The sequence below is a fragment of the Athene noctua genome, chromosome 2, assembly GCF_965140245.1.
Source record: "Athene noctua chromosome 2, bAthNoc1.hap1.1, whole genome shotgun sequence".
Classification (NCBI taxonomy): Eukaryota; Metazoa; Chordata; class Aves; order Strigiformes; family Strigidae; genus Athene; species Athene noctua.
The window spans coordinates 25,792,026-25,816,129 of NC_134038.1; the positions used below are offsets into that span (position 1 = coordinate 25,792,026).

General features: G+C 45.4%; 1 protein-coding gene across 1 annotated transcript in view; it reads right to left on the reverse strand.

The window, feature by feature from the left end:
• Window positions 1-18,517, reverse strand: part of SDC2 (syndecan 2) — a 59,548-nt gene extending 41,031 nt beyond the window's left edge. Inside the window, exon 1 of the mRNA XM_074898673.1 lies at window positions 18,182-18,517. Coding sequence (XP_074754774.1) covers window positions 18,182-18,241 — 60 coding nt within the window. The 5' untranslated portion in view covers window positions 18,242-18,517. The remainder of the gene's footprint in view (window positions 1-18,181) is intronic.
• Window positions 18,518-24,104: the final 5,587 nt, after the last annotated feature.

Consider the following 24,104-nt stretch of genomic DNA (forward strand, 5'->3'; position numbering starts at 1 on the left):
ACAAAACAAGTGCAATGCAGCTGAGAACTGTGTTGTAATTACACCCTCAAAAATTACTTTTAATCCTTGAAATTTCATATGCTGTGGTCTCTTTAGAAAAAAAATAAAAAAACAACCTCACACAGAACACACTGACTGAAAAAGCAAATAATACAGCATCTAGTGTTCCTTATACAAAATTGCTAAGAAGCACTGACTTTTTAAAATGGTAAAAGCATGTAACTAAATCTGGCTCCATAATCCATGCAGATCATGCTGATGCATGTAAATCCCTGAACTGCTAGGCAATAGAAACCTTACATTTGAAAAAGTGAAGTCCCTAACTTGTTTTGATTCCCCAAGGCAATTCTGCTGCAAACCACCACTTAACGCATCAGCAAAATACCATTTACCAATCATTTAGTTTTAAAGGACACAGAAGCATATCTCAAGCTGTTGTTTGAGGCTAGCCTGCTAGCCATCACTGGTCATGGTAATATCAGTTAGAAGTTGGGGTGGATCTTTTCTTTTGGTGCGTTTTTACCTAGTCTGTTGTTTCTTAACAAACAAACCAATACAATTCTGGCCCATTCTTCTTAGCTCCCACTTGTCCTACCTTTATTACCCCCTGTAACATATGATGCTTTCATATATAAATGGTGTTTTACCCTGACCATCAAGCAGCTATAATGCATACAGATGAATTATTGTTTTCCTACTCTGTAGAAGATCCTGCCCCCTCCACCCTGAACTCTACATGCATTCGCATGGCCCATGGTGTCCTGGAAAATGGCATCTGTAGTACATCCAGATCTCTCATTTTCCAATATTAAAGCTGAACCAGCAATCCCAAATAGTCTAATGCTTTTAGTACTGACTTCCCACTTGCCTCTCCAAAAAGACTGTCTAGTCTTAAAAAAACACCTGTCAATTCTGGATGCTTAAGCTTCAAAGATGAGTATATTGACATTTAAAAGCATATTTTAAAGAGAAAAACGTGTTCAGAAGCTCAGCTGTGTGACATGCATAATATCCACCTAAATTCCCAAGGAGAAATCACAGTACTGCTTGAGTAGATGATCCACTTCAATCCTTCCTGTGAAGCAAATGAATTCACATCTCTTAAGAGGATTTGCCCTGGAGAACTGGCCCCTTTCTCAGTGCTAGGAAGTGCAAGATATCCACATCTCCATCCAGACTCAGTGACAAGCACTGAAAAGGGACATTCCAACCATGGGCAAAAAGCAGCAGGTGGGAAAGATGTCGCTTAATGTAGAACTGTGTAGAGAGGGAAGGAGAGAGATGCCTTCCCAGCTGAAGCTGCCTCCTGGAGAATCTCTTTTATCAGGCATGAATGACTGATATTTAGCAGCTAATAAATATTTATTAGGTAAAAGCTAAATAAGTTTTAATAGCTTACCTAAAATATTAGCTAAGTTTCATTATATAAATAAGAATGTTATAGCCATGTTCACTGCAATGAATAACCTTTAACTTGGTTAATTCATATGCTGAAAGCCTTGAATCACATAAATTTCCAAAGATAAAACTGATAAAATACAAGTATTTTACTTCCTACATGAGCGTAAAAAGCAGTAACTGATTTACTGGTGTTGCAGTAGGAGATAGCAATTTCTTATATTATGCTGAATTACTGACATAACAACCACATTGGTTTGTGTATTTTCATGTCAGTTCAGATGTGAAATACCACAAGGGATATCTGGGTTTTTTCTACCTAAATAGTCAGCTCCAACCTGCCACTTCGTCCCACTACTCCTAGTGAAAGCAGTCCTCTGCTTTCACAAGAGCTACACAAGAGCATCTTCTCTTCCCTGGCTCATCTTTCAGGAGTTCCACAAGTAAAACAACCATTATCTACACCCTCCTTTCTAACAACGTTCCTTGCAACACTATCATGCCTCCCTGACAAAGCACCAGTTTGGGGAAGGTGAGTGACTCGGAGAGTGGCAAGACAAGGAAACTCCTTCACCTCCCAGCACCTCTGCTGGGAGTGACAGTGCCAGGAACCTGCTCACTCTCCATCAGCGCTTCACTTGGCTCTTGGGCAGAGTACAGCAAGGAACTGACTGTAGTCACATTCTCCATGTAATGAAAGAAAACCAAAAACCAAGAAAAACAAAAGTAGAAGGAATCAAAAGTTACACAAGTGTTTTTCTTGAGGGTTCTTCCTCCTTTTCAGGGAAAGCTGCCTCCCTCCCATCTGGTGCTTGCAGCCACTTCCAAAGCATGCATAATTTTCTGGAATAGTGTTAGTTGGCTGTGAGCAGTCACAGGATGACTTCAGCATGTGAAGTCACACTGTGGCTCTTTTCCTTCCCTGTGTCTATCCGTCTGTCTTTCTCGATGCCCTCTGTACCCACAAGAGATCACCAGCAGCGCAGAATTACTCCATCCCCTTTACCAGATTTTCGGCAGAGGAAAGTTTGACATTTTTCATTAGTTGAGGGCAGATCTCTCCACATCAGAAATATAAACACCCAAATATCTCCATTAGCAACAATTTCAGCTGAGAGGTAGAAAGTGAACAAAAGTTAGTACTCAGCGACCTTTTACTTCACAGAAAGTGCTGAGACATCACTACTGGAGTTCCAGGCTATTTCAGCCCTAACTTGTGCTAATTATACTAGAAATCCAGTGTATTTACTGTTCAGCATCCAGACCATTACCATAGAATTAAAAAGTAATTTTAAATTCATAAAATATGAAAAAAAAACCAAAAAAAAAACAAAAAAAAAGCCCTTGGATTTGACATCTGTGGTGTTTCCAAGACTGCCTAGAATTACAAATGCAGTAAGGAGAGTATGAGGAGACAGATCCATAGATGTTCTCAGGCTCCTTACCAAAATACATATTTACTCGTGTGACCATGATGCTGCCTAAAGAGACACATTGTCCTTTCAGAAAACGTCATCCATTTCACAGCTTTCCTGAAAATACATTTTCTTATGCTTTTGTGAACACCTTAGCATACAAACTCAGGCATCAAAAATACAAGAAAATAATCTAAGAGTCACAAACTGTCAGAGTTTCTTAATCATGAGCTTCTTCTCCCAGCATTAGAAAAAATAAATCCTGCTCTGCCTGGTATGCCAGCATATTATTTTAAATAAGTAGGAGGGCTGAAAGAAAGTCCCCCTTCATCTCCCAAACCCCCAGAGAAAATTAGGGAGTTATTTCCAGAGCATGTAGTCAATGACCATCTAGTGAAGCCTATTCATTTTGGTCAGGCTTCACGAGTCCTGCACCACACCTAATGAACACACTGCCTTCTTCTGATACATCTTACACTGCCAGCAGCAGAGGATTAAAAATAATTATGGAAAAAGAAAACAAAACAGCCCTAAATATTCTCCTTGGAACAACTCTCCCTTTAATTTCCTTGGTGTTTGTTCTTTCTCCCTTGGAAGAAGCTGTCACTTCATACAAGAGGTCAGAGCCTTACAGTTTCAGACTCTACTTGCATTGTAATGAAAAAAAAAAAGTCAGGAATCTTGAAAACAGAGGCATGCAGGATCTGTGCTGCACAAGCAGGGACTTGACACACCTCAGCCATCCTCCTGCAAGGTTAAGTAGTGTCCCTGGGAAAGCCAGGATGCAACCATGGCTGTCATGGCTTAGTCTTCTGCTCATGGGAAATTTGTTAGTGGGGCACCTAGTGCTCCAGACTTTCTAAGAGTAAAAATCATGGGGTACAAAAGCTGTTTGACAGATATTCATGCCTTCTTATAATCCAGCAGTTTCTCTGCTTCAAAATGCACATCTTCCAACATAGTCTCTGCACAGCATGGGCTTTGCCCCAATTAGGTGCAACTGAGAAAAGACAAAAGGATAAACTAGGTGCTTTGAAACAACCGAGTAGCTGCAAGCCAGGAAATACAGAGTTTGTGCTCTACCAGTATCTTAACTCTCACCCCTTTTCTTTGCTCTGACAGGAGTATCAGCTCTGCTCAGAGCATACTCTCAAATCTGGAAACATTTCACGTCATTGACCACAAATGAAGTGATACAGACGTGCTTTTCCATAAGTTCAAGGAGGCTTTGTGGCCAGGGAAAGAGGAGGTTTCCAGTTGCGCTGGCAGCCCAATGCAACAGGAGGGCTGTGTGGAGGGAGCTGGTGGCGGGGAAGGAGCCTCCTGCAAATCCTGCAGCTGGAGGCTGCCCACCTCCCCTCCTCCTGCAGCTCCACCTGCCTCAGGCTTTTACAGCCATCTCTCAAAACACACCCTGGTGCATCAGACCTGTGTGAGTCAAGATTAATCCAGATTATTTTCTCAGAGCCCTTTCACTCCTTGTTCTTGCCTTTCCTAACCAGAAAGGGGATGTGTCATTTGGCAGAGCAGCTAAAGCTACACTTTTCATGCAATGAGGCTCAGCAATTAGGAGATTACTCTTGCCTTTACACCCCCACTGAACACCCCCCCATCAATTTTTAAGTCTCGCGTCCCTGCTGTCTTTACAGATTCAGGCTTCCCAGTCCAACCGCCCTTTTTCTGATGTCATCTGTTGCAGCAGACCATTCTGCAGAGATCTGGGAAAAGGTCCCTCTGCCTTCAGAGAAACCAGGGCTTACTGCTCTGGGAGCAAGCCTCTGGCAATCCAAAAACTAAGCCCAAAACTAGTTTTCTCTGCAGAGGAACCTATTAAGAAAAGGCTTTGTACCAGAGGATGATTCCTAAAACTTCAGTCACAGTCCCACAGTAAAGCCCAGGACTAGTAATTTCTCATGGTCTTCATTTATCTTATTCCTTCATGTAAACCTCTTCCCCACACGACTGACCTCCATGACTGGAAACAAACTTCACCCAAATCCCAACAAGGTATTTTTGCATTGTTTTCTGTGGCCAAGACACCCACAGGAGTTTTTGTTAAAATAAAATAGTATTATTAGAAGGGAGGTATGAATAGAGCTCAGAGAGGACTCTCATAACCTGCTCCTCAAACATGCTTCTCCCAAGCAGCACATCAAGGACTTTTCAAGTAGCACCTCCATTTTTCACCCCTGAGTATCTCAAAGTGTGTCAGCTTAAGTAGCCAAAGAAAGAAATGGTTACTTAAGGGCATGTGTAAATACCTTGGAAGGGGTGGGAGGGAGACAGGGTTGTGTTAACAGGTTGCTCACCATGCAGGGTATGGAGAAGCGAGCATCCAGACAGCAGCTGCTGCACCACAGATAATCCTCCCAGGCATGCCGGAGCCCACCCTTCCTCCTCCCCGTGCCACAATCAGCACCTACAGCGGTGCACAAGCACCCCAGAGAGAAACTGCCTCCCTCCCTGCACCACCTGCCTTGAAAATGTTCACCAGCGCACACATACGCTTGCACTCTTGGGGTAGCAAAACTCCGTATTTTCCCCTCTGGTATCCATGGAAAACGATTAGCACTCCAGTATTTCATTAGCCAACAATGCTAAGTATTCCACCAACTTGTGGAAAGAGTAAAAGCACTGAGGTTAATATATTTGATGAGGCTCTGTCCAACAGTTTGAGATATTTTGTTTCAGTATAGCATAAGGAAAGCAGCTGTCACCTTGATTATAGTGCCCTCAGTAACCGGATACTTCTCCAACTAGTCCTAACTTCAGACTGCTCCCCATCCATCTGAGCCAGCACAGTTACTGATCACTTAAACAGTCAAATGGTGATTTGCACAAAAACAAGTTTTGAAATGATGCTGTAGGTCAGAGGAGGAGCACCAGCTTCATCAGCATCTTGCACCCATCATTCCTGTCCTCGCCCAGTCTGAGAGGAGAATACAGAGGCTTCCAAGAAAACCTGAAGAGCAGAGAGAAATGCCAAGCTGCGAAGTTTGGCTCTGCACACTCACTTTCCAAAAGCAAAGGAGGTGAGGGATGCAGTGCTCAAATCATCCATGTCTGCTTAAACACTTGGTTCACGTGTTCCAGTGTTGTCAAACAGACACAGCTGACGAGTCAAATATGGCGCTGATATCCCTGATACAGCAACTCTTTTCCACCCCAGACCAGTCACCTCCAGGTTTTTCCTTGAATTATGATCTGGCCAAGACATGTCAGCAGTCCAGCATCCCCTCCCTGTCGATAGCTTTGCCAGTACTTCAGTAACTCCCAACTGTCTCCTCCCCGCTCCCTCTTTTTCACTGCTGCAAGCTGAGCAAGCAGAGGATTCCTGAGGATGGGCAAAGGACCAGAGTAGAACCAGTTTTTCATCTCCCTTTTCTTCTGTTCCTGGATCTTGTACTTGCAATATGAGACTGAAGAGCAGTGCCAATGCTAACCGTTTACCTGGCTTGCCTCACAAGACAAAAGCAGCAGGGAGGGGGGTGGGGGAAAAAAACAGTCTAATGAGGTTGGGAGCACAAGAGATTGTAGAGAAAAAGAGCATATAAAGAACGTGAGACACAAATTACAATTAAGTGCATTATAGTTACCATGTACTGTGCAGTATTGCTCAGAAATAAAGTTAGCACAAGTCAAAAAACCCACACTGAACAAAAAGCAACATTTCTGGTAGGAAACTGCTAGTCTTACACCACCACTACGGTGATAATGGCATGAGAAAACATACAGTGACAGGTTAGACAGAATTTAAAGCCCTCAGTTCAGGCTTCTTTGTTTGTTTTTATCAGAAGATAAAAACAGCCCACACCTACACAGACAATAAATAACATGGAGTACTACCCATCCTTGCAGTACGCTGTACTGTACCACCATTGAAAAATAGACTTCTTTCTTCCCCATTTTCTTTTGAAGACAAAAGCCCATTAAGACATAACGTAGTTACATCTGCTTTGATTTATCCGAAGGAAAGTCAAAGCACTTATGCTATATGCTTTAACTGATAAATTTACATAGCCCCATGGGCAGTGTGTTATAATTTAATGATTTATTTCCCTGGAAAATAAAGCAAACTTCCGTTTATAAGCTGCTTCATATTTCAGAGATGTCACTGAAATAGGAGTTCAGCATAACATGAAGTCTACTCATACACACAGAGCCAGCACTGCACTTCAGGCTTTGCAATTAGTCACAAAAAAAACCCCAGCAAATAAAAAAAATGGTTAAGGAAAGCTAATTGACAACTGCAAAGTGCAGAAGAAGGGCCCGCCTCTGCTTAATTAAAGGTCTTTTCTGTGTACTATATTTACCACCTGGCTTGTAATGGCTGCTTTTATCCCAATGCTTTGCAGTAAGATATATGCACGTGTAGGGGATGAAGACTTTATCACTGAAACCTCCTGCAAGAAATTAGGGGAATGAGGAAGGCTCACACACTTCCGCAGAAAAATTAGGTCAGGGCGCCTTTGAACAGCTCCATCTGAAGGCTGTGCCAGACTTCAGATCAAATACTTTTTAGTGCATCAGACCCAACAGCTTAAGAGATGAACTTCTATACTACTGATAATTATTACTGGTACTGTGCATTGCTGCCTCCCTCTCCACCTGTGGGTAATTATAAATAGCCTACATTTTCCAGTCCCTGACATATGCCACTCAGCTAACAGCACTTCCAAAACCCATCCTTTATAACCATGGGTCACACATTGCAAATATGATGACCACGTAACTCCACACAGATTGGGAAATTATGACTTGCCCCACACACACTTAGCTAAACGCTCCCTAAATACACATGTATGGCTAAATGATATTAGCATCATGGTAATCAGCAATGTGAAGCTGTAAAATGCCAAGGTGGCGATTCAAATGCAAACCTGTCTCTGCCCTCTGGTGCCCACATACAGTCCTGAACTGTGCAGCCAGGGAGCATCACTGCCACCGGTTCTGTCACCTCCTGCCCTGCCAGAGCACCGTCAGCCCTGGGGCTGATGCTCTCCTCCCCGCCAGCTCCTACTCTTAATAGGCTCCAGGGCTGTCCCCAAATAAAGCATACTCCAGTAGCCAAGCTGGGAGGCCAAAGAACTGTCCTCAGATATATAAAGCAGTTAATGACACACCTCTTCCCTGCTCAGCTTTACTGCTGAGGAATGGGCAGTAGAGCCCACCAGCCTCCACATCCAGTCCTGTTTGTGTAAAATTTCATTAAGAAATTAATCTGTAAATAACAACAATGTCCAAACCCCAAAACTACTTCAAGGAGTAAGAGGGGATTATATAGGCAAAACAGTAACTCTGGGGCAAATACACCTTTTGTGGAGCTTAATGGCATAACAATACTGGTAGTAAGAAAATCGAGGCATTAAGCCTTTAAAAACTCAGACTTTTCCTCTTTTTTTTTTATGTTCTTAAAATTGTCAGCCGAGTTCACTCTAGCAAGCTTGTCTGTTGGAAGGGTTTTAAGATACACAGAAACATCCACCTCCAGTTTCCTACCCCTCCTTGCTTTGCTCTCCCATTAGGTGACACTACTAATTGTACAGCTGCTACAGCTAGCTGCCAGAGACTGCTCTAAGGAGGCTTTCCAATTAGGTTAGCTGAATTAAATAAGAAGGGAGATTAGCTTTTTCTGCACATCTCTTGGAAGCCACAGAGAAATCCCCAAAAATACTCTTGCTAATCCTCCCTGAGGACCCCTTCTCATCTCTGATCACAAATAGAAATGCCATGTGAGCTACTCTACGGGAATTGTGCCATCTCTGCCTGTCTGTACAGCCACAATCTTCACAACAAAGGATCCTACCTATTTTTTTTTGAGACTGAACATTTGCCAGAAGTTTTCTTCTCAGTGTTCCTCAGGTTCCTCAAGTTTACCTTTACCCATTTAAACCAGTGGAGATAAGATCCTCAGATGTTAATGTGAAACAGCAATTAACATGGTGAAGAAGTATCACAGAGACTCTTATCTGTACAGTATAGAAGTACCACATTTTTTTCCCAAACTAAGATTTTTTTCGTCATAACCCAAAGCTCCCTAATTCTTCCAGTGCAGATAGAGAAGGTCAGAAAAACAAAAATAAAATGATAGGCATATGACCTCGGTAGCATTACTAAATATTCACAAGCTCAGAATACTTCTTTAACACACGGACTAGATTCATGGTTCTCAAAAAAAAGTATCAGAAAAGCTTCATCACTATTAAGTTTATCCAATTTTTAGTATATGACAATTTATGCCACCAGGCAGAAGACCAATCACGGGTGTCCACCAGATGAGACCTACATCAAGAGGCCAAGTCACCAGCTCTTAGTTAAGTGGAAGACATACAATCAAGAAAGCGGCATTAGTGAAAGCACAAAACCCTAAACCAGCCAAGGGTAGAATAAAATCTTCAGGTTGTGAATCACAGTAAGAACAGGAACAAAAAGAAATAAAGGTCATTTCCTCTTTCTAATGCCCTACAGTTACAGAACAGACAAGTGGCATTTTCAGAACATCAATACTATTAACAGTACTGTCTCAAATAGTTTTAGACGCAATGTCTCATGTTATCAGGAGCTCAATAGTTCCCTCCATCCAGTGAGCCACAGCACGGTGGCATGGGCAAACCTCTGCCTCCCCACCCCAGCTGAAAGGCTGAGCCTGGGCCTCACCAAAGGCAAAGAGATTCCCCCTTGCAGAACATGCTCTTCAACGGGGCATGACTGGTTGGGCTAAACACCACCAGAGAGAAAAGCATTTCCAATAGGCAGCACAACTGGAGACGATCAGTCATACTCAACTTCAATGCCTTGTCTCCTTCAGCACCTGTGTGCTTTAAGGAGGTAAGCCTGTGTGGCCATGGTACCTATTTTCCTCACCCTTGATCAAACCCTGCACAGTCAGGCCACTAAGCGGCAATGAGATATCCAAACATTATTCAATAGGTTGGATATAAGGCTGATGAATGGTATCGGTGTACCTTTTCATAGCCAGTTTTTAGAGTTGCCACTTCTTCAACGCCCTCACGTCATCCCTCCCCTCTGCACGCCCACAGATGCTCTGTGCTGCTCTGCAAGGACCACAGCTCTTACCAGAAGATCAGAAAGCATCTCATGGTCTGCCACAAGGTTTCCTCACCCACCTCCTGCTCACTGATAAACTCTCTGGAAATTTCTGGAGACCTCTGCCATGTTTTCACACAGCAGACAGACATGTCCACCAAAGTGTTTTGGTCAAAAGGGAGGAAAAGACAAATTCAGTTGGACCAAGCTGCAACATGGACAGACAATTTCAGCTGAGATTAGTCCATTCAGGCCAACAGCTCTGGTGTGACTTCCCTGCCAAGCAAGGTCAGGTACAGACCTACGCTAACCACTATTCCCAGTTTTTCTCTTTAGAACAAAATTTTTCCAACTCATTTGCATTTTACAGCAATGACCATGCCTGTTCCCTCACCAAGGCTTTGAGGGCAGAGGGAAGGCTGTGCCAGACAATCAAACCAAAAGCACCTGTGGGAGCTACAGAGGATCAAATCATACTTATGGAAGAAAACTGTTATGAAATCATTGTATTAAATGACAAGTGAAGAAACAAAAAGAAAACCATTTGTAAAGACCACCTTCTGTTTAAGGCTTTTCTTCCTGGTAAGTAAGTCAGAGAAACTGCTCCTCGTACCCTAATTCAGGCTAAGAGAATTAAGACAATTTTGAGACCAATTTTGTTCTGTTTATTTAACCAGGAGTCCTTCTCATGTTCTGCAGGGCATTTCGTCTCCTGATACTTGAAAGACATACTGCCTTTTGTAAAAGATAGACACACAAAAGTATATAAAATAAAAATGTATGTAGAATAGAGATCTATGTAGAGTAACAATCTACATAAAATACACACACACACAAAAGTTTCAAAGACCTTCCAAGCTAGAACTGCAACAGCTGCAGATGTTCTGTGGAAGACAGTCTGTATGGGCACTTAGTTTCAAATGTACTCCAAGAAGTTTCATTTCATACCATTATATATGTTATATTCAAAAAAATCAGCCTTCACAGACAAGAAATAATCAAAGAGCATGTGACTGAAAAATTGTAAGCAACTCCACCAAAGACAAGAATTTAGAAGATATACATGGCACTTCAGTAACTTTTTCTATCTACCTCTGGGACTAATCATCTTTCTTGTTCTAACACGGAGAAAGAGATTGTGAGTTCCACACACTACAGATGCTTAAGTCACTAATGATCCTAAAGCATTAATCTTCTAACATTGTATGCTGCCACAGCAGTTCTTGAGAACTTCTCACCTTCTTACAAAGAGACTTACGCAAGCCAGTTACTAACATAACCAGATTTCACACACCCTGTTCATGGATGCTCCTTCTCACTGCACACTTCCACGCACTGTGCTTGCACTGCCACCAGTGGCAAGTACTGGGTGCCCCTGAGCTCCTGATGGGAAGGAGGCGCAGTGCCATAGCCAGGAAAGAACGTGGATGTTCTGCAACTTCCCTTCCACATAAAACTCAGAATCTTGGTTCTCAGCAACATTATTTTATGCACATCCTTGCTGTAGGACTTATATACTATTATTATTTATAGGGCTAAGCCATACCTACTTCTATTTATGCAGCGTCATAAATTTATATTCAACAGCAGCTCAATTTTCAGATGTCCCAATGATGGTGTGTTTCCATTACTCTGAAGTAGCTTTACCTTTCTACCTTGCTTCTCCGGCAGATTTTCATTTTAAATAAGAACACCATCCATGTCACACCTCCACACCTGCATATTTGAATGAGGAACTGCACAACACTTGAAAGGGATTTGAAAGGAAAGACTTTGTGAAGGCTTTCACCTGCTAATCAGTTTGACACACTGATTCTGGGATCTCCACATCCAGAGCAAGCACAGATAACCCAGCAAAGAAAAAAATCTCCTAGACAGACATCTCTCCTCTCCACAGCCTACAAGATGCACCATGTATTCAAACCCATTATTAGCCTTCCCCTACAGACCCTAGTCCAAAAAGCAAACGAGACTCAGCTCTTAAAGCTGAAAGAGGTCAAGCACGTGAGGCTTGGCTGGTCACAGCTGTGCCCTGCAGCTGTTGTGTCCAGTCAGCTGTTCCTGCAGGTACTGCAGAGTCACCACAGTTGGAATTAATGCAGCTCAGCCCAGAGAAAGAGGAAAGGTTGCTTCTACTTGTATAACTAATGGAGGGACAGGGGCAGACGTACCAGAAAGGATCCTGGTGAAAGTAGAAGAGATGGAAGACCCAGTTGGGTTATTCATTCATGTAGCAGCAAGTACATTACAGTTTTTATCCTTTCTCAAAACATCCTTAGTCTTGAGGCCACATTGGTCATGCACCCAACTGCTCTCCAAGAAGTACTTCACCTCCCAGGCTATATTACTTTAGCAGCACTGTTTCCTACATCTCTTCAAGACCATTACAGTCACACTTCTGAAATCCACTTCAAAAAACAAGGATGGGCCACTTCACACTGATCTGAAAGGTGACAAGTGACCTCCATTAGTGTGGAAGCACCTCTAGAGAAAATTATGCTTTATTATGGGTAATCAAGCAGGAACAAAACATGTCTGACAACATAATATTTAAATACAGGCAATACATTCTGGTTGTTAATCACAATGCTGGTTTCTGAACATTTTGATTCAGTTCCTGCATATACCACATACTGTTTTGACCTTCTGCAAGTCCCTTTGTCTCCTTACCATTAATAAGAGTACAAAGTATGTATTTATCTTCATGCTTACAACTCAAATGCAGCCAAACAGGTTTTTATTTGAACTTTCCCAAATCAATTCACCTTTGCAACAAAACAATTTAGCCTAGAAGGGAGATTTCTGAAGAAGTTGTTTATAGATAAACTAAAAATAGTGATTTCAGATGGAGTGTCCAGCTCAGGCTTTAGTTAAGCACAGTTTATGTGGTACACTAATAACCTAGCTGCAGACAAGACCATGTTCTGAAGGTTCATCACTGCCTTATTAGTCACTATTTCACTTTAAATGAACGCCCTACTTCAGACATCAACAAAGATAATTTGTTCAGCCCAAAAGTACTTGTTGCAAATGGTTGTTAAATGCTATGTTTTCTCCTACTGCAATCAGTTTTCCAATACTTTTGAGGATTACATGTATTTTGTATTTCTGCCTAAATATCTAGTACGCTTTTGAAAGCATCCCTCAGGGCTGAGCTAATCAAGAAAACAGCATACATACAGAGAACTGTCATTATTACATGGTCAAACACTAATGCAGTCTTTACTCAAGAGACTGCAAATTATACTTCGATGTGAGCAAGAGAAATCTTCCCAAATCACTGAATACTGGCATGTAACCTATGAATAAATTACTAGTCCTGGAAAGATTGCAGATAGCAGTTTATTATCATCTTGTAAGCATGAACTGAAGATAACCAAACAACAAACTGTTCGCAGAACAGCCTACAGTAATTCTCTTATGCTTTACTACAACACGGAGAGCAAAGTAACTTGAATGTGGACCAAATTGCTTGCTCATGTCTTGGACATCGTCTCTCAAATGTGGCAGCACAGAGGGCATCGTTATGACTTACATTCAAGTAGAGCCTTACATGGGGCCTCAAATAAGCTTGCTGGTCTCAAACACAACATTTCTGTTAAAAATTATAGTCAGTCAAATCTGACCAGAAGACAAAAGAGTATTTTTCCTTAACTAGACAAGAGCCCTTTGTTCAGCTGCGCAGCCTAACTAAGGCCTGTGATTCTTTGCCATAAGGAAAATGTTTCAACTGGTCAATGGCAAAAGTCAATTTGGTGAGATAATGTAATTAATAAATGCTATCCATATGCCTCCGATTGACGTTTTATGAAGACAATTGGCCATGAAGAGCAGGGCAAACAGAGAGCTCTGCAAATGACTGGCTGCTCCACAGGGACCTCAGCTGCTGCAGGGAGGAACAAGCTCTTCTCCAAGCTTAGGACTCTGCCAAGATGCCACGTTCCCTGCCGAGGATGGCAGGTAGCTCTCCACCATTCTCCCTGGAAGCATTAGATCATGGCTGTGTGTTTGACACGGGGCTCTTCATAACTTGCACCTCTGCTAGACAAGAAATTAGGCCTTGATCTGGTCATCCTGAGATTACATTTAAGATTAGGACCACAGAGACTTAGATCCATCAAAACTTCAAACAAACCTAAGGCTTATGGCTTATTCTCCAAAGTCCAGCATCTTTACCCCATTAGCTGCAGCAACTGCCTCAAACCTACCACAGAGGTAACATCTGTCCAAGAACCACAATCCCTGTACTCGACTTCAAACCCTGAGATATTTGTCCTGACTTGTTCCTGAAGACCAGGCTCTCATCTACCTCCTCGATAAGGATCTAGAAAAAAATGCAGAGAAAACATCTCTGCACTTTAGGCCTGAATATTAAGTCAATTCCAATGCAGACCTTGGGGCTAAGATATTAAAAAAAGAAACCACGTCCGTGTTTGATCTCACGTCAAGAATCATCCATTCTTTAATTTTTAAAAGATAAGCTAACCTGAGAGGGAAACATATTCCCAGAAGGTGGCTCCTGAGAATATCCAGATAAGGGGTGGTTTAACTGCAGCACCAGAACTGAAGTATATCCAAGACTGGTGGCAAAACCCAGAGCTCCCCCGATTTTCCAGTGCATGGCCATGCAGGCAGGTGTTGGATGGGAGCACGCAGATATTCAGCCAGAGCAAGGGAAGCAGCCATGGCAGATGCTGTTAGCTGATTCCAGGTGCTGCCAAGCCACAAAAAGCAATGGATGGATATTTATTAATTCTACAGTGAGAAGAAAAAGCTCACGTGAGCCGAGGAAGGTTGGAAATGAATCAAGACTAAAAAAGCTTCCTACCTTTCTTTGGAACTTACTTGGCAATGCAGATTTAACACACTTAGGAGAGACACACACAGCATATAAATCTGAAACGCCACCTATCTCTCGAGCACTTACTCTCTCTTCTCTAATTGCTGTCTCCAAAGGCTAGCTGCCTTTTTCAAAAAAACAACATTCCTCCTCTCCAACGTATTATCAATTTTCCAAATTCCAAAAGCAAAATAACCATTAGAAACAAATGCAGGAAAATTACAACATCATGCTTCTAAAATACTAAATACTTCTGAAAAATACACCACATATTACCCTTGGATCATCCTTCAATAACTACATGTGTGCCAACAGATCAATGCTCAGACACTTACAGAAGAAACAGAAAGACCACCCAGTTGATGTTGATGCCCCAGTGCTCTATTTTGCTGAAAGTCTAAAAACCAACCCCACACACAAGCATTGCTGATGTGAAGCAAAGTGTCCAGACTCCAGAAACCTCACGAGGAGAGCTGCAATTAACCTTCTGCTAGGAAAGCAGCACTGTAATGCTGCGGTACACAGCACAACCTGTTAGCCAGCAAAGTTTCCCAACATGTTCTAATCCTCTCTGCAAGCCCAAGCGCATCACACAAGCTCTGGAAAACCATTCATCCCACTGCTGCGAAACTGGATGAAACGGAAAGGTTTATCAGCCTCTTCCGAATGGGAGCTGACAAGTACAGCTGGATACCTGGCGATTCTCTCTGGTGCTACTAAAATCAGCAAGAGCTGACTCCTGCTGTCATCAGGACCGGACCCAACCTTTTACAAGGCACATCAGGCCTCTCACAGATCGTGTCTTTTCTTTCCAGTGCTTTCATGCCGCTCTTTCCCTCTCCTTAAAAGCAAACCAGGAAACTTTCGAGGTAACTAAAAAGCATGGGTTTTTGCCATTCAGCCAAACCTAGGTGAATCCCCCACACCCGCCAGCGTTGCCAGACCCCACTCTAACCATGCGCTGCGCTGATAGGAGCGAACTACCCCGCAAGCCCTGGCTGCAATCCACCAGCTTTGATGTGGGCAACGCCTGCCACTACGCACAGGTTGGCTTAAACAGGTTGGGCTCCCCCTCACCCTCTGCGACCCGACCATGTCCCCCAGTGGCTGCTCCCCCAGGGGAGCTGGCACAGCACAGCGCAGCGCATCTGCAGTGCAACAGCCCGTGGCCAGGCACACAAAGTGTGCACCCAGCACGGGCAAACCGCTCCCAGGTTCAGTGGCAGGTCTCATTTCCAGTACATTTTTAACATGGCTCTAACATCTACTTTGCCCTCCCAAATACAGAGGTTTGTGGGTTACATGAAGTAAACATAGGGAACTCACTACTTTAGGAAACAAAATCTCCTGCTGCCTTCTTCTCCTCTGCTTAGAAAACTCCTGGATAATTTACTTCATCAGAAATAAGAGATTTTTACCTGACAGCTTTGCCTAGATAATAATAAAAAAATAGCAGAATCAAACAAACACTTGACATTGCTCTGGAGAGCTAACAGGTTTTTTAAGCATCCATATAAAATTCCTCTTACAACCAGGACAGCCTTCTGCAGAGATGACAGATTTGGCATCTATCTTCTCCCAGAGACCAGTCTACAAAATCCTACCTTAAGGGACCACGTAGCTGCTGCCAAACACAGTGAAACAAAACAAAACAAAAAAACACAAAAAGGTGGGGGGAGGGGGGGACAAAAGCAAAAAACCCACCCTCCCTTTACTTTTCCAATCTCTCCACAACTTTCTGGCAACAGCAAGGGCGTTGCACCACGGCCAGGCAGGCTCCCCCCCACCTCACTCTCCTCCCAGCCCCGCGAACCGCGCTGCCCCAGTACGCCCCAACAACCCGCCTCACGCTGCCGCAGCATGTTCATCCTAAGGCAAAAAACCATAAAACTTAATACTTCACTAATTACTGTGGCAGTTTAATAGTTACTACACCATCAGAGAACTTCGTAATAACAGCATTTCTATAAAATTAAACTATATTGTACCTCATTAGCCATGGGTGTTTCTGCAGTGCAGTTATACTTAGCGGAAACAGGAGTCAGTGTCCTATACAACCCTTTTTTAATTAGTCCTTAAGAAAAGTGTTTTGCAATTGTATCCTTAGAAATCCCTAATGATGAGCCAGATTTCACGAAGGGGCTGTGACTGGGCTAATTTATACAACAGCTAGACAACTTCAAAAGTTAACCCAAGCTAGTGACATTATTTAGTTCAGTGGAGCGGCTCATTTTAATTGGATTAAATTGTCATGGTTTTTTAATTTCATACCAAAACCTCAAGTTATTATTTCCTAGTATTTGCCCAAACACTGCAACAGTGTCACTTGCATGTTCCCTTCCCTCAAGACAACCTCTGATCCACCGACGGAAAAGACTAAAAGCCTCTGCCTGGCCTTCACCGGCTCCGTGCCGCGAAAGGGTGGGAGCGCTTCGCCGGGGAGCGGCTTCTCCAGAGGTACAAATCCCGGCAACGGAGTTAATTGCATTAAGCAGGGGTCCCCGGCTGGCAACTACACTTGGGGCTCGGAAAAAAAGTGTGAACAGCGGCATTATCCAGAGCATCCCGCAGCAAGCCCGCAGGGGAAGGGCCGGCGGGGCCAGCGACAGGCTCGTCCTCCGCGGGGTCGGCGCTGGGCAGCGGCGGCTCCGCGGCCGGGACCGACGGCTGGCGGGCAGGCGCGCAGCGCTGCGCACCCGCGCAAGCAGAGGCGCAGCAGCGCGGCGTACCCGAAGGTTTGGGGTGGGGGGTCCTGAGCCGCGCAGCCAAGGGCGGTTACTGCTTTTTCTCACTCTTTTTAGCAACCGGCCGGGCAAGGTTCGTTTCACAAGGGGACGCTCCCGCCCCAGCGCCCGCGGAGCCGGGGGGAGGCGGCGTTTCCCTCGGGCGGCCGCTCGGACACGGCGAAGCCCGGCGGGTCCCAAGCCCGGCGGCTCCCAGCGCTGGGCTGGGCCGGGCCGGGCCGGGTACGAAGCCCCGCGGGACGCAGCGCCCCGAGGGCGCCCGGACCCAACCCCGCGCCGCCGCCCCCCGGGCGCCCCAGGGCCGCCGGGCAGCCCCCCCTTCTCCGGGCGGCAGGGAAAGAGGCGCCGGGGGGGCTCCGGGGCCGGCAGGCGGCTGGGTCGTCGCGGCAAACTTGGGATGAGGCTCGCTGGAGGGCGGCAGGGTGCTCCGCTCGGCTTCCTGGGGTTTTTTGGGGGGCGGTCTCCTTTCCTTTTTTTTTTTTTTTTTCTCGGGGCGGAGGGGTGTGTGTGTGTCTGCTGTTTGCAGAGCGCTCAGCTATCAACAGATGCCCCCGAGAACCAGTCCGCTGCCCCGGCGGGCGGCGATGCCGCGGGCAGGGCCGGGGCTGCGCGCCCCGCGCTTGGCAGACGGAGCCGAGGCGGCCGCCCCCGTCCCGTCCCGTCCCGTCCCGTCCCGTCGCTCCGCGCCCCGCGGGGCCGCCGCTTCCCCCCTCCCGTCCGCCCGCCCCGGCACTCACCGGCTGCCCGGAGGCGCAGGCCACGAAGCTGACGGTGAGCGCTAGCCACACGCCCCGCATTATTCCCGCGGAGCCGGCGCGGCGGCCGCCTGGGGCCGGGCACAAAGGAGAAACCGGGGGGCGGCGGCGCTGGGCAGCGCCCGGGGAAGGGGGGCGGGGGGCGCGGGGCAGGGCCGCGGGCGCCCTCCGTCCCGCCGCGCTCCTTCCGCTCCGCGCTCCGCTCCCCACTGCCCGGCGGGCCCGATGCTGCGCGGCGCTGGGGCGCCCCGGCTGCAGGCTGCGCGCTGCCGGCTCCGCCGCCCGCCCTCCGCCCCGAGTGCGCGGCGGCGGCGGCGCGGCTCCCAGTTAAACCCCGCAGAAATTCCTGCAGGATTACAACACAGATTGGCAGCTCCCCCAGCCAGTGGAAGGAGGCGGCGCGCCGCCGCCGCCGGCTCTCGCCCCTCGCAAATTCAAGCAACTTTCCCCCCCCCCCTCCTCCTCCTCCTCCTCCTCCTCCTCCGCCCCGGTCTCCCCATTCTCGTCCTCCCCCCCCAGCGGAAAACATGAGCAGCGCCGCGGGCAGAGCGAGCGAGGGCTGGCTCGGTATAAAAGCGGGGACGTGGACAGGCTCCCTCTTTCCGAGGCAAATCTGGCCGCCGCCGCGTGTCCTCAGCGCCCTGCCGCCGGATCGCGCGCCGCTGCTCCGCGCCACCCTCCCGAGTTAGCCTGGGTGGCAGCATCAAGGGTCGGAAAAAACAGAACGGAGGAGTTAAAAATCACGGCGAGGGGGGATATCCCAAAATGCCAGCCTATTTTGCATCCACACTTGGCTTTCTGCCCCAAGATTTATTTTTTTTTTCCACTTTTCTCCCTCAACAAGAAGACTAGAAACTTTTAGGGGTGAGGGGCTGGCGAATAACAGACAGCTGTGGTTTGCACCTAGTTACATGGATCCAGGAGCTATGTCTTCAAAATAAATATTGAAGGAATTGTCAGCACCAGGAATGTGTGCTCCAGAAGCCAAAACAAGAAGTCTTGCTATGACTAGTCCATGGTATTTCTCAAGTGGGGAAAATGGTGGTATTGCAGATCTTAGGAGCCTCAGCCCGATCCCCTCGCCTATGCCAGCATGTTTCCACCGCTGAACGTGTCCATATATTACATCAGTCTTTGGACATGGGGAAGGAGCAATAACCAGGAAAGAAAAATACATCAGTCTTGCTTGCAAAGTACCACTTGTTATTTAATTCAGAAGGCTGCAGACAGCGTTTTACAGCCTGAGTCAAATGGTCAGTAGGACCATAATAGTCTCTTTTGTCTTAGCAAAACCTATTCCTCTTAGAGGACCCCCGCCCAGCCCAGTGTTTTTCCCAGGCAGATGTTTTTCCATGCCCTTCATCTTGATTGTCCTGTGCTCTGTGGTGTTGAGATCCCAACTGCCTTCGTCTCCCACTCTGGTTGCCTTCCTATCAAACCAGGAATGCCATGTAAAAAAATACAATAAAGCTGACTTGGCACAAGCAATCTCTCACTCAGCTCATCACTTTCCCAGCCTCTCCCAGGCAAACACACATCCCTGGAGATCCCTGTGCAGTGTGGGTGCAGCGGCTGGCTCTGTGCTGGGAAGCGGCAGGGCCCTTGTCCCCATAGGAGTAGGTGGCCACGCCTGGAGTGCTCTTGCTGTGCGCACCCCAGTCCCAGCAACGTGATACCTCTCAACGGTTACCACGCTTGCTATTTCTAGATCCACCTTCCGGACATGCTGTGTCATTGATTTTTAGGCTGCATTCCCCGCTGAAATCTTACCAGATTTTCAATGGTCTGCTCCTCGTGGGTGTCACACGCAGATTATTTAACATATTACTTATATTAAACAGATTGTTTTGTATAATCATTCTCCTCCAAAGTATGTTACAAATACTGAGGACCAAATTCTGTGTATCCTCTTCCTTGGTAGGATGCAGGATTGCAATCCAGTTAAGCAACATTTTCAGCACAGTTTGATGTGGATGAGCAAAATGCAATGAAGCAAAGAGAGGAAAACTCCAGTTGGGCCAAATCTGTAGGACCTCACATAGGCATGGGGTCTTACAGGCACCTCTGTCTGTAGAGATGGGGGAGATAAAGACATTGCAACCTGCCTCAAGTCAAAGCGGAAACCAGAAATAGCCTTTCTTACGCTAGCAGCATTCTTAACAGCAGGAAAACAGAACACCACGTTAGAAACAAATAATATAAAAGACCAAATGTGAAGCCAGAGAAGCTGAGTACAGGAAACATCCTAAGGGCTGTCAGACACCAAGGGGCAGGTGATTTACTACAGTAGGGTGGTTTTTTAGCATTCAGACCTTTCAGGCACATCTTTAACAAATACACCAAGCTCACCTTTTCTTTCATGCTACAACCCATGATTATCAGGGATTTATGTGCTCAGTAGAATCTATCAAAAATCAAAATATCATCTGCAACCAGCAAAGGGAAGACCTTCCTCAGGCAAAGGCAACAGCGACTAATGGGCTCCTCATGGACCATAAGTGTCCATATGGGCAGTGCCCATGAAGGACTCAGGACTAAGACCTGCAAAACCTCGAAATGCCTACACACATCCTTAAACCTGTGCGGGGGAAATCTGCGATGCCAAGCATGAAGCTAAGCACATGCACTAATACTAGAGGGAGCAGAACTGAAGACCAGAAGCCAGACGGATGGTTTGGAAAAATAGAAATGAGCATGAGAAAGAAAGAAGAGAAAAGAAACAACCCTTGTAGGTCACAAAAATAACAAAAGATTGTCTTGGGACCCACTTGCTGCCTCCTCACACTCCTGAGCCCTCCAGCTGGGAGCATCATACTGTGGCAGGAGCACTTCCACACGTAGTCCCACAGAGAACAGCTGTGATACCTTATCACAGCCAAGTGCTCTGTCACCTGCTCCTTTTGTGGCCCTGATTTTGCAGGGGCAGAGGCAAGTGGAAAGCCCAGCATGAATCTGAAACCAAGTGGTTTTAACCCAAAGGAATTATGTAATGAGAACTGCAGTGAGGGTAGTTGGAGCCAGGCGATGAGACAGATCTGCCAAGAGAAAGCTGCAGGCCTGGGCATTTCTGATTAAGACAGTCAGGCAGCAATCACTGCGCTGCCTTTGTGCCACCCTGGGCCCCCCAGCCCTCCAACAGGCACCAGCCACCCAATCACAACCTCAACGTTGAGTCAAACCAGTCTGGAGTGGGATTAAGGTGGGATTAAGGGACAAACTTCACCAAAGGCCATTTTTTAACAGAATGTGTTATAAACTGGAAGGATGTGAGAGGACCTCATGTGGAGCACGTGCAATGGGGTTATCAACTGAAAAATAGCCCTAACTGTAATCCAAATGTCCACCAGATTTGAAAATTCAGCTGTAGGTCTCTCCTAGGGGGAAATAAACCTTCTGGATTTGTAGCCTGTGTTCCCAGCTCTGGCTCATTTGCACTGTGCAAAGCACTGAGTGACTTCACACAAATGCAAATATTTCTATAGCTAGGAGTACCACAGAGCACAGACAGGGCTTTGAGGACACTTTTACTGAGATGCGCCATGGAGTTACTGGAATTTTAGGGAAGAATCGTGGTTAGAAACAGATGGGAGCTGAAAAAAGCAAGTTTGGAAATCTAGGGACAAAGATTTCAAGCCTGTGGCTGCTAAGTCACTGTTAAGAATGAGTGTGCTTAACAAGTTCCTGAGTACTTCCCAAGCATTCATTTCTCCGTGGCCAAGTCATCCAGGTGACTTGCACAACCAGAAGGGCTAAGGAAAGTGAGCTACATGGGAAGGAGAGCTCCTAATAATGCAGTTTCTCCATTAAAATTTGGCCAATAATACAAGGTGTGATTGAGAACACTTGGCCCAAAGCACCAGCAAACACAGCAAAACCCTGAGCCTCACACTGCAGTCAAGCGGGTGATGAGGTGGCATTGGCTAGAGCTGATGTTTGTTGTATAAATGATTGATGGCTGTATTTGTGCCCAGGATGGGATAGTCTTGGCATCACATTCAAAGGTTGTAAGAGGTGGCAAATTTTCCCAAAGAATTTATTCAAAGAGGAGCAGAACCTGCGAAAAGTAAGAAAGCAGCTGACATTAAATTTGTCTGAACCCATGCCGGCAATGATTTGAAATAAACTTGCTAAAATATGTCAGTAGGACAGTTCAGAGTGAGATTTATTACTACATCCCTAAACTCACAAATTTTACGTTTCTAATTTAAGAACAATAGAACTACCCAGCTCTTCTATAAAAATGTCTCACCAAATATTTGCAAGTGCGGTCATGTTCATTTCTGTATTATATTATATGAATTCAGGGATGTGGTAGGATGGAACTGGTGCTCATGGGACCATTGAACCACAGGAAAGGTGACAGCAATTTCTGGTAACACATCACTGAATGGTTCTATTCTGCATCAGTTTTTAACAGTGTAATTATGTGAACACGCATCCTTCTTCAACAGGCTCTTGTTCCAAGGGTACCTCTTCTAAGCATCACCAAAATACCCTGGGACATCTTTGTTCCTCTTTGATTCAAAGGCCTATGCAGCTTCTGAATCATTGACTTATGTGAGCTATTTATTTTTTATTCCCTCTATCTGTTTATTTTCGTTAGGTATGAAATACAAAATAGGTGTTCACAGAACCAGTGCTCCCTAATAGCTGAAATAACAGCATAGCAGGAGCTAAGGGCACCATTAAGCAACCAGTGCTTGTTGTGGCTGTTGTGGCACTGCTGGGGCCATATAGTTGGACTCCGTGGTTTTATAAGGTGGTTTATAGTTCTGGGCTTTATATGAATGCAACAGAATGTCTGAGCTTGGCCTGCAGCTTAGCTGGGCAACAACTAACAACAGAAAACTTGCAGCAAACAAAACTTTTTTGTTCATTTTCCACGGAAAAAATAGTGGTAGGGAGGCCTAATAAAGAAGAAAAAAAAAGGTTGGTATTACAGGCAGAGCACAGGCAGCAACCTCCTAAGAGGTGGTGGGTGCAGTGAAGCAGTCCAGAAGCAGCCTGGAAATGGAGCTGGTTTGTGTTTCTCATTATGTGACAAAAAGAGTATCGATGCAAAGAGATAGAGAAATAAACCTAGGCTGGGGGCTTCACTCCAGCGATGGCTGCAGAGGGGGATGCTGCAGGGGAGTGGGCAAGGGGGAATCTGGAGTATTCTCCTGCTTGGTGAGAATGGCTAGCCAGCTTTCCAGAAGAGTTATAGTCAGAAAGTCATGACCCCCGCTTAGAGGGGGACATCTGAACCAGTCACTCATCCAGATTCAAAGATGGCCTTTACACCTGGCATTAAAGCCAGGCTTTGGCAGTGCTCCTAGAGCAGGTCTCATTCCCTGCTATTCAGCAAGTTGATGAAGCTTTTAAATGTAAAATACGTGCCTCAAGTGCCTTGGGTCTCTTTTCCAGGGGAGATGCCTACCAAGCACCATAAGCAAAGTGAATGTGTCAATACTGACAGCTAGGACCACCAAAAAAATGATTAAACTTGGCCAAAGAAACATTATATTCCCAGCTTTGGCTCTGGATGTTAACTGCCATAAGAAATTCAGTGTCACTTCATGCTGGCCTACTGAAGAGGGTAAAATTTCCACTCTGTTGTTCTAGCCAAGGCTATTACACTTTTTTTTTTTTTTTTTTTATTAGGACAAAATGTACCTTTAAAATACAAAAGATAATTCTTTATCTCAGAAAGTTTCATTTAGAGCCATGGCTCAATATTTATCCAAGACATTTGCATACCTCAAAGTGTCTCATATGTGATGATCCCTGCAAATGAAATGCATTGTTGATTTAGTTTATTATCCCAAAAGATGATATCGTGGTTAAGGTTTGTATGCGGTACATCAGGAGAAAAATACAGAAGGGTTGAATTGAAATAGATTTTAATTCTGCCAGGTATACTGCT